The sequence below is a fragment of the Xiphophorus hellerii genome, chromosome 9 (genome assembly GCF_003331165.1).
Source record: "Xiphophorus hellerii strain 12219 chromosome 9, Xiphophorus_hellerii-4.1, whole genome shotgun sequence".
In the NCBI taxonomy this organism is placed as follows: Eukaryota; Metazoa; Chordata; class Actinopteri; order Cyprinodontiformes; family Poeciliidae; genus Xiphophorus; species Xiphophorus hellerii.
In genome coordinates, this window is record NC_045680.1 from 2478393 (window position 1) to 2488952 (window position 10560).

Here is a 10560-nt window from a genome sequence, read left to right on the forward strand (position 1 = left end):
TCCACCTGTGACTAATTATCAACAGAAGTTACAGATAAAGTGTTATTGATTGTTGTGAAAAATTTAATGAATAGTTAAGGTTGGTCTGACCTTCTCATTACACATCCTGTGGGTGTGGAGCTGTTTTCTGGGTCAGCACACTATTTTATCACAGAAAAAGAAAAATACAAAGTCCAGGGAAATAAACACAGCACATCAGGGCCTTTTGATAATTCACTGGGAACTCCCTCCAAAGGATGAAAACAGATAAGGAAAAGTAACCTTTTTGATGTTACAATTTTATTTACTCCAGTAATTGGTTAAAACGCACAGAAGCACTCATTGTTTCTTTACTCCAAACTACATTTCTGAATTATCACAGCATCTGTTGTCAGCGGTTTTAGTAAATCTGACAGTCAGAACTCATTTAATACTGGTGTGATATAGCAAATAGTTGCCTGCTCTACATTTTCTGTGCTTACCTCACTGTTGTTTTCATATTATGCACAAGAACTGCAATAAAAAACACAACAACAACAAAAAAAAACAGAAAAGCCAATCTTATTTGTATCATACTGTTCATATTACATTAAGTAACTTCTGGAAATATTTCTTCTGGACACATACTTAAAATAATATGGCAGTTGTTGCTTTAAAGTATAAAAGCTTTGGTGGAAACACAACTTTGTATTTTAAAGTTAGAATAATATAGTTTTGGTAAAAAAATTATCCTCACATTGATATGAAAGAGAACTGATTCTCAGATATTTTGCCTGGTAAAATCAAGGTTAAATACAGTAAACAAATAATGATATTAGCAACTGGCAGAATTAATGATGTAGTTCTACTGTTCTTTTCTCAGAGAAGAATAACTACTTAAAACTTAAATTGATTATAAAAGGAAGTTAAAAAATAGGGCACAAATATATAAACATACCGATATACCAACATTGTTACTATGTACATTATGGAAAGTCCAAAAACTGAACTTGTGCTCCCAGTTCTTGTTTCCGAAATTCCTTGAAAACATTTGTCGACCAAGCGACACAGAAAACGAACAGTTTAAAAATGCCGTCAAAAGTATCTGACACTCAAATGTATGATGAGTGGGAAATCAAACTGAAGAAAATAGAAAAAAACAAGAGCCCTGAAAAACGGTGAAGCATTTACAAACAGATACAACTAACTACCAGTAGTTACTACTTTATTTGAGTCAAATAGTTTGAAGAGTAGTGGCAAAGTACAGACTCCAGAAGGCTTCAGCCTGGCTGTCATCTATTTCTCTGGCCAAGAGTCATCATGAATACACAAAAACTCCTCTGAGCGAATGCAGCTTCCTTTCAATCCACTGTCAGGAAGCAGCCAGTCATTCTGTGATAAGTAGTGACAGTCAGATGTGAATTCAGGTGACGGCCTTTCTGTCTGACTTCAGCGAATATGATGACAGAAATGGAAATGGTGGTATTTTTTCTTTTGAAGGTGTCTCAAAAAGCTCCTCATGCATAGAATGCCGGAATTAAGGGGATAAAGCACAAATCATCAACATCAATTTTGACCAGACAAAAAAAGGCTGGGAGTGTCTAGGGTCTAAGAGAGTTCTCCTTTGAGGACAAGAAGGAAAAGGAACTGAGAGGTGTGTAAAATCTCAAATGAGCATCAGAGGTCCTGGATTGTTTATCTGAAACATCCAGTGTGTATTCTGTATCAGTGATAAAATATCTTCTGAAGTCTTATAGACTTCAGAAGAACAAAATTTGCATATTCTAACTCCATCCCAAATGTCTCATTAAAATACCAAAGAAAAGGTTCTTAAAACGTTTACATGTCTAAATAATATGATTTACATTCCTTAATAATCTCTTTCTCTGTTACAATTCTTTTAGCTCATTTCATGTATTAGATAATTTTTTTTTAAAGTATGTTGTTAAGCTTAAATGCAACTTTTAAAACAGTGGAGTCACTGTCACAATGAACAGATTAAAAACATAGAATCATGTTTTAGTGCTTCATAAGGAATACCGGATATTCTGTGGAAATGTGCATGTATATAGAATATCTTTTAAATGTATCTAAAATAATATGTTAAAATATATAGTGAATGATATTAATTTGTAAAATCTCTTGGGAGGTATGCCATCCACAAGTTCAAATGTTCAAAATAGTGATTAGTGTGAAAGTGTTTTTGTTTAGTTTTTGTTTTCATTGTACCTCAGATTTTTCTGTCTTGATTGATCTCGTGACGGTACTCATGAGGGGATTCTTCATATCTGAATACCTTCTCACGTTGCTGCTGGAAATGTCACTAGACTGAATTGTGAATTACAAAACTAAAAAGTTTTTTTTTTTTTTAGCATTTAGTATAAATTAGATTATAATGAAATCATAATAGTAAGTAAGAAGAGAACAAGAATACTGGACAGGTTAACTAAATGTTGTGCCTTTATTTACTCATTTTTATAAACTGACAATGTTTTGAGATATTATATTAAGCTCAAATTTTTGACACACTATTTTGATGTATTCCTACTGTTATTCAAGTCAGTATTCAGTGGAGTAGTTGGGTTAATATTCTTGCTTGACCACTTGAGATGATTCCCTTTGAAGTGGCATTTGGAGTAAGACCAAGTCACTTTCATGCTCCTGGCAGGCGTACATTTGTATTCACCATGCACACACTCTGGCTTTTACCTCAACTCCAAAATAAAATAAAAGTAAAAACGGTCTTCCGCCATCATGTGAAATAAAAGGGATGGAAGGAAAAACTCCAAATTATTCTGTTTCTCTTCAAATAAACAGCATAATAGTTGACAATTGGACATCATAATGTGTTCCAAGAGGACAATAATTTCAAACATACTCTAATACTGGATTTTGGAGTGGCTAAACCATCTGAGATGTAATGCTCTGGAATAGCTCCAACTACAGTCAATAGAAAATTTGGGGATTGATTAGACTGATATGAAATCTGATTAAATATCCAGGTAAAATTATATTAGAGCACTTCTGATGGATTCTACTGTATGTATAATTTTCAAAGTGTATGAAATGTATAAATGTATAAAATCCTCCATAACTTCACAATTGTTGATTATATAATCATTCCACACAGAGAATGATTGTTGAGTTATTATTCAAGAAAAATACTTGAAAGACACTATTGAAATAATTAATTTAGCTAAACCTCTGATCAAAACTGCAAGTTTTCTTTTTGTTTGTTTGTTTTTCCAACAATGAGGGTGCTGTTTATCCAATGTCATATTATGTGCACAACAGCGCCCCCATGCGTACTTCTTTTTCATTTCAACTAAAATCTTACCAGAAAATAGATTCTGAGTCAAACGTCACGTTTTTGAAGTGCCAATTTTACTTTAAATTATTCTCTTTATTCTAATACCAGTTATAATATTGAAATCTGAGAATCTTTCTTTTTGTTTTTATTTGTACTGACATAACTCAATTCCTTTTTCCTGGGTAGGAACCTTTGTTCTACCACGTGCTTCCGGCCGGCTTCCCTTCACTTCCTCCCCACGCGAGCTACTTCAAGCATGTGAGTGGCTGTGCTACGTTGTATCGTCGCCAGATAATTCCACGTTTTTACACAACTAGGGACACATTTTTGATCTTATTGTCCTCCACAGTTTTACTATGGAGTCAGCAGAAGAGGACTCGTTGCACGACCAGAGTTCAGAGGATGAAGCCAGTGAATTATCGGATGGACAGGTAGGTTTTATGTTAGCATCAAAGGTGCTAATTAGCTGAGCAGCACCACAAACACAGGAAAGTATTGTGCTCTTTGCAAGCGAATGATACTAGGACTGGTGTTTGTGTATTTGTTTTTAAAAACGTTCCGCTCTGGCTTCAAAAACATGATGTATTAACATTAAAATGCCAAGGTCTAAGTAAGAATGTTGAAAATAGTTTGCTAAAGCATTTTCATTTCCGTTATTTTTTTTTTCTGTTTGGCATTGAGTGTAAATTGAGTTATGTTTACTTGTTGTCACCTTTGAGTTCATTCAGAAAGTCTTGAGTTTAAAGCGGTGTCGTCCAAACTTTTTACCATGGGGACCTAAAAATGTCAAATTAAAATGATTCTGGGGCCACAAAAGTTTGATTATTATTATTTTACACAGTTTAATCCACCACCTTAAATGAAGAGAGTACAGCACTGTCCATTTAAGATGAAATGAAGAGTGCTATACTCCCCTTTTCATTACACACAAAATAGTCTGTGTGTAATAATGAGATATTATGGAAAATAGTGATGCCAATGATAAACACAATTGCCTCACTACACTAAACTGCTTTTTAAGTGTGTAATGAGAGAAATATTATGTTACTTGCAAAATAAAACTGTTTTGACTAAATGTGAAAAGGTTTAAGATTTATTGATGTGAATGGAATAGCTACAGAGAAAATGCCACAGATGGACTGAGTTTTATGTCTGGAGTTTTTCATGATCTTTGGAAGAATGTAAAACATAATATAAATTGTAGTATTTAAGACTTTAACTTTAATATCCAGAAGTATTGTTTTAAAATGATTATACAACATTTGATGAAAATTATACGATTTGTGGATATTTACACTTTTACTGTTTAGTTACATAGACTCTTTGTGTGCATTTCCAAGCTTCAGGAAGCTTTCTCTAAGGGATTGCTAAAACCTGGGATGAACGTTCTGGTGGAGAAGAATAAGAAGCTTGTCAACAATGTGGTGAGTAATTTATATCTACAGGATACCTGTAAATAACACTTAAACTGTTGGAAGCTTTTAATGTGACCATTTAATCTGTGTTCTGTGTATTTGTTTTGCAGGAGGGGTTGAAACAGTGCCTTGCTGATTTCCGCAAAGACCTACCTTGGGTGGAGAGGTTAGACATGACCAATCTGCCAGCTGAAGATGTCGTCTCTAAAACTGAAATGAAAGTTTCTGCGGGGACCAATGGAGAACTCGATGCTGATGATGATTTCCAAAGAGAAATGTTCTTGTAAGTAGTTGCTAGTTAGACTACAGAAAAAAATAAGAACATTTGAAAAAATAAGTTTCCCCCAACCCCTGTTGTCTTTTCTTCTTCTGTGACATATACCAGTTTATCCGGTTAAGTTTTTTTTTTTGGAGCTATAAGATACAACAACAGCCTTCAGAATTTTTTTTTCTAGCCATCCTGTCATGATCTGTGACATGACAGGTCACAGATCACACCAAGTGTGCGAGATGAAAGTCTTAAAAGCAGGGTTTCAGTTTCAACTTAAAACAAAGACAAAATGGGTAATACGATCACATTTTAAACAGACTGTTTTCTCTGTTTACAAAAACAGAGCAATCCTTGTTTTCATTTAATCAGCTCGGAATGATGATATTTAGCAACTTTGCCATTCTGCCTTTAGAATTGCTGTAATTTATTTAACTTCATTTAAATAGGTTCTTACATCATTAGGTTTCATCTAACATTATTTCATCTAACATTCATCTAACATTATCTGTGAGGTGGAACACCTGCTTAAAAAGCTAACTTCACTCAGTAACTGTGTCCACACTGAAGAATGTTATCACCTGGTTGTGCTTACTATCGTTCACTGATTGGGGAAAAACATTGAATAATTGAGATTCTGTCTATGCCGATGGTAAAAAAATCATTTGATTCCAGTCAGCAGCTATTCTTGGTTCATATCTAATAGTGAGAAAAAAAAACTGTGGAGAAAAAAAACAAAAACACACTATTGTTGCTTTTAATGGCCTATATGCATGTTGACAATTATTCACTGTGATTTATTATTCAGTTTGCCAATGATTACTAATTGTTTGACACAATCTGTGTTAAACTCCAGCTACCGGCAGGGTCAGGCTACAGTCCTGGAGGCCCTGCCTCTCCTCAAAGTGCACAAAATAGCCACCAAGAGGCCGGATGATTATTTTGCAGAGATGGCCAAGTCAGATCAGCAAATGCAGAAGGTAAATTGTTCATCTTTCACAAATGCCTGTCCCCTTGCAAAGCTGCATTGTTTATACTAGTAATTTTTGTTTTCACTCTAACCTTTGATCATTGCTGTTCAAACTACAAAATTAACAAAAAAATTGCCTCTTTTAGACTTTAATTTTCCACACTTTAAAAACAAAACTTACACAGGTCTGCTGATGTTTTATCAGAAATTATTTAAATGCATGTGATTTTTTTTTTTCTTTAGATAAGGCAAAAGTTGATCACAAAGCAGATGATCCTGGAAAGGTCTGAAAAAGCCAAAAAGCTGCGTGAGCAGAGGAAGTTTGGGAAAAAGGTTTGTTTGTTTGTTTGTGCCTTTCTTTCACAAAATTTTAAAGACACATTTTCCAGTTTAACAAGAGAAACTATGTGGAATCTGATTGGATGTCAGGTCCAAACAGAGGTGATTCAGAAGAGACAGAAGGAGAAGAAGGCTATGATGTCAGCAGTAAAGAAATACCAGAAAGGTGTGATTTTTGCATCTGGAATTTTTTTTAAATGGCTTTCTTTTTCTTGTAACGTATATGTTTATTCTATTTATTTAAAAGCTTGGTAGATGTAGTGAGTCTTTTATGGGTTTCATTTCCTCTCTAAATTTTTTCTTTTTCCTTGTAGGAATGACTGACAAACTGGATTTCTTGGAAGGAGACCGGAAAGCATCTAAGAATTCGTCTGATGGGTCAAAGAAAGCTTTACCCAAAAAGGGGTAATTATTTTCTCTATATATATATATTTTTTTTTTTAAAGCTGCATACTTCTTCATTTTCATTTTTATTAAAGCCTCAACTTGTTTTGTTCGTGTCTTGTGACAGCCCTAATCCTAAGCGAAAATACAAGGATCAAAAGTTTGGCTTTGGAGGTAAAAAGAGCGGGAAGAAGTGGAACACCAAAGAGAGCTTCAACGATGTTTCCGGTTTCCGAGCCAAAATGGCTCACGACAAGGGAGCGAGGAAAGGCAAAGGAGGGAATAAAAATAAAAATGTGAGTCAAAGGCACATAAAAACAACATATATACTGGGGCAAACTTTTTGTAAAAAGACTCCTAAAATTTTCCATTTGGATTTTCAGAAACGTCCAGGCAAGTCTGTCCGCAGGAAGATGAAGGGTCGCTCATAAACCGGACTACATGTATATATTTTATACAATGTTATTAAACGTGGAATCGTGTGCAGATGTTGGGACACCATAAAACCCTTTTAGAACACACACTTTAAGATGGATCCTGTTCAGACAGAGGTTAACTGCAGACTTGGCTGAAAAACAGATGTTTTACTCCAGGCATTTTCAAGTCATCTTTTATTGGTCATCGAATGATGGTCTTCAGCCATTTTTGGAGACCACATGTCAGTATCTACTCCAGCTGCCGTGCTGTCTAATGGATACCATGTATTCTGACTTTGGGATACTGTTTTTGTGTTTTTCTGAATCTGCCCCTGGACTTAATAGATTCTCCTATGTGGCATGACCTTTTATTACCAAGCTGCTGTCAGTTTTGCCTTTGCCCATTCATTAGTATGTAATGTGTTTTGTATAGATTTGTGGTTTACTTTGAGAGTAAACCACACATATACAAATAAAGCAGGAATGTTTTAATGATGAACACAACAGATGTGTTTTTATGGTTTAATCGCCACGCTTTTTGACAAAAAGAGCAAGTTGAGTGATATCTGTCTTACGTCGTGGGAAGTTTAATCTTGGGTCTTGACGGTCATGTGGAGGCTAGTGGGAAAGACAGCAGAATTAGAGTTTTGAGTAACACTTGGAGATTTGTTTTATTTTTAATAATAAACAAACATTCAGTATTCTGAGGGAATTGACTATCTTCTATAAAAAAATGGAAGTTTTTTTTATTTCAGTATGCATAACGCACATAGTTAGATACAGTATGTCATTCATTGGTTAGTTTGATGTTTGGGGTTTCTTGGGCTGTTGGCTATAAATTAAATTCCTCAGAGGTCAAAATGAGTGAAGAAGCACAGAATCTAAATCCTCAAACACCAACACAAAATTTCAAAAGGCTCTGATTTGGGAGCTGTGTCGTCTGCTGAGGTTTGCCTGCTATGTCTTATAAAATCAAGTCAGCACAGCTGTTGTGTAAGAAATTTGACAGCGCTTCATGCTCTTTCTGCAGTCATAATTTATAGTGATAATGCTGATTTTCAGCAGGACTTTTACATTCCCATACTGCTGAAAGTACCGATACATTGTTCACAGATATCTGTGCTTCAATGGCTATCAAACCCATTGAAAACCCATGGGGTAATTTGAAGAGGAAGATGAGACACTAGAGGCAACAATGCAGGGCATTTAAAGGTCAGCATGAAAGTAACCTGGACTCCCCTAACACTTTAGCATAGCCACAGCTAATCCCCATGCCACACAATATTCAAGCAAAAAGAGGCCCAACCAACTCTGATGTGTGTCCACTGGACTTTCATTATATCGATAAAACCTATTATTCCTCACCAGTTCACTGGCAAACCATCCAATCTCTTGACTTTCAGTGATGGGCCTGGGATACTTTAATATTGGTGCCATGCGGACCCTTCGGTAGGCGTCAATATAGGTTGCTGCAAATAAATAAACAAACATTTATTTTTTTAATGACACTGAAGATTTTTTAATTTAGAACAAATATTTTCTCTGCAGTCTAAATGAACTTACTGTCCTCTGACAGTGATTCTGGTGGTTTCCTGCACATGGGTTTGTCTGGGAGGACATGTACTACAAGAGAGAGGTTTATGAAAAAACTAATTTTGAATCAAATAGTTGAATGTATTTAAATATAAATGCATTCAGCATAGTGAAACATTGGAAGAAAAAAACTTACACTCAGACAAAAGTGAGTAATCATTTGACTCTTTGTTCTTATTTGCAAACTTCATTGCAGAAAATGTTGACAAGTATTAAGGCAATGACCTTTCACCTTATTGTTTTTAAATATCTACAACGTAAAATTGGAGCTGTTTCATTGTAGCTGAAGTTACTGTTACATGATGTCTTTGACATTTAATTAAACTATATAGTGTCACTTAACTTTATTCTTCTATAAAGGAAATGTAAGGGATAGTTTTATCCATCTAATTATCTAAAAAGAAATGCCCATAGTAGTAAAGTCAATAATGAATGTAAGGTTAGTTTTTTCACGGTGTCGATTTAGAATCATTGTAGAAAAAAACGAGGAGTAAATTCCTCTAAAAAAAAAAAAAAAACAACTTAGAAAATTTGAGATTAATCTCAGATTTTTTTATTCTCGCAAATCTTTGACTTTTGGATCTCAGAAAGTTTTTCTAGAAAACTTCTGAGTTTAATCTCATTCCTGAATTTCTTGGCTGAAATGTACTCCTTTTTTATACGGCCCTAATAAGGCTTTCGCAATTTTTTTTTCTGTGCAGTGCTTTTAAACACGTATTTGTGATTTAGTTCTTTGTTTATAGATCTCGAAACTTAATTGAAATTGTTTGTACTATTTACAAGTTCACAGTAAATAATCTTGCAGCGTGTGCTCATGCTTTACTTGTTTTGTAGAAATGAAAGGGGGATAAAACAGACAACTTACTCTTCCTGTAAGGGTTGATGCTGAACTCGGTGTGCAGTTTTTGATATCGCCGCTCTTTCTTTACATTCTCAACGTGAATTGCGTTTAGATGAACAAGGTCCTTTTCCTGCCTACCACCGGCCATAGTTGGAAATAGCGTAGCAGGGCAAGGACCCTCTTTCTTTAGTTGACGGCCTGTGTGTTGCCCAGCAACAGTAAAAGTTGCTTTAAGTTGCAGTTACTAGGCTCGAGCGCACGATGGTGCCACGCGCCCGGCAGTTATTCACGAAAGTTTCAAATTATTAAAGAAATATTTTCTACTGAAATAAATTAGAAATTGTGCTGGGAGAATGAGGAGAAATCTGTTATGTACAGCCATTCCTAAACAAGAGCAAGAAAACTGGCAAATATCAGAAAACGTTACTGAAAAAAAGAAAAAAATAATAAGTTAACTCTTGTAGGTGTCTCATTCTGCTGCATATTTATTTTGGCTACTGGTTTCTGCAAAAAACAAAACAAAAAAAAACAAGCTTGATTTCTTAATATTGCAAGCAGCTTCAGATATGTATACTTTAGCTCTTTGTCTGCGTACATGACTGACATCAAGATCAAGAAACTTATTCTTACTATACTGGGAATTATTTTCACTCTAGAGACCATTATCCTTTCTCTCCATATAGTTATGAAATTCTATATTTTTCTAGTAAATTACATGGCATAAGTAAATCCTCCTAAATAGACTTAGACTTAGACTTACTTTATTATCATTTTGCATGCACAGGGTGTATACAGAACGAAATTTCGTTGCATACGGCTCAGAACAATGTTTTGAGGTTCTAATGTTATGAGGTTACTCCGGAATATAAATCTAAATATAAAATATAAAGTTCAGGAATGACAGTAAAATAGAAGTTATTTAGCTCTGTACATGTGCAAGGTATGAAGTGGAGACCAGTTTTTGAGTGCAGTCTTAATAAGTGCATGTCTTTGATATTGTCCACCAGTTTGATTACTTAAATTCTGCTTGCTTAATGCCAAATAAATCTGTAATTCCCACTTTTAC

The 10560-nt window shown here is 34.8% G+C and overlaps 2 protein-coding genes across 2 annotated transcripts; one reads left to right on the forward strand and one right to left on the reverse strand.

The window, feature by feature from the left end:
- The first annotated feature begins 3458 nt into the window (after positions 1-3458).
- ebna1bp2 (EBNA1 binding protein 2) lies at positions 3459-7564 on the forward strand. The gene is made up of 10 exons (XM_032573213.1): positions 3459-3526; positions 3618-3699; positions 4609-4692; positions 4794-4966; positions 5808-5931; positions 6165-6254; positions 6351-6426; positions 6575-6665; positions 6772-6940; positions 7028-7564. The coding sequence occupies exons 2-10, from the start codon at positions 3625-3627 to the stop codon at positions 7073-7075; spliced, it is 930 nt and encodes a 309-aa protein (XP_032429104.1). The 5' UTR covers positions 3459-3526; positions 3618-3624; the 3' UTR covers positions 7076-7564.
- A 4-nt stretch (positions 7565-7568) lies between these two features.
- cfap144 (cilia and flagella associated protein 144) lies at positions 7569-9730 on the reverse strand. Its single transcript, XM_032573214.1, has 4 exons — positions 9519-9730; positions 8624-8683; positions 8426-8529; positions 7569-7678 (listed from the first exon to the last, which is right to left on the reverse strand). Exons 1-4 carry the CDS (start codon positions 9640-9642, stop codon positions 7583-7585), a joined length of 384 nt encoding a protein of 127 aa, XP_032429105.1. The 5' UTR covers positions 9643-9730; the 3' UTR covers positions 7569-7582.
- Positions 9731-10560: the final 830 nt, after the last annotated feature.

Bases quoted from the DNA above. Each gene is read 5' to 3' on its own strand.
- ebna1bp2 (XM_032573213.1), top strand. From the start codon at position 3,625: ATGGAGTCAGCAGAAGAGGACTCGTTGCACGACCAGAGTTCAGAGGAT. The intron at 3,700-4,608 runs GTAGGTTTTATG...TGCATTTCCAAG, and splicing joins GTGAATTATCGGATGGACAG to CTTCAGGAAGCTTTCTCTAA. The intron at 6,941-7,027 runs GTGAGTCAAAGG...TTGGATTTTCAG, and splicing joins GAGGGAATAAAAATAAAAAT to AAACGTCCAGGCAAGTCTGT.
- cfap144 (XM_032573214.1), bottom strand. From the start codon at position 9,642: ATGGCCGGTGGTAGGCAGGAAAAGGACCTTGTTCATCTAAACGCAATT. The intron at 8,530-8,623 runs GTAAGTTCATTT...ATTTATTTGCAG, and splicing joins AGAATCACTGTCAGAGGACA to CAACCTATATTGACGCCTAC. The intron at 7,679-8,425 runs GTGAGGAATAAT...CTTTCCCACTAG, and splicing joins GATGGTTTGCCAGTGAACTG to CCTCCACATGACCGTCAAGA.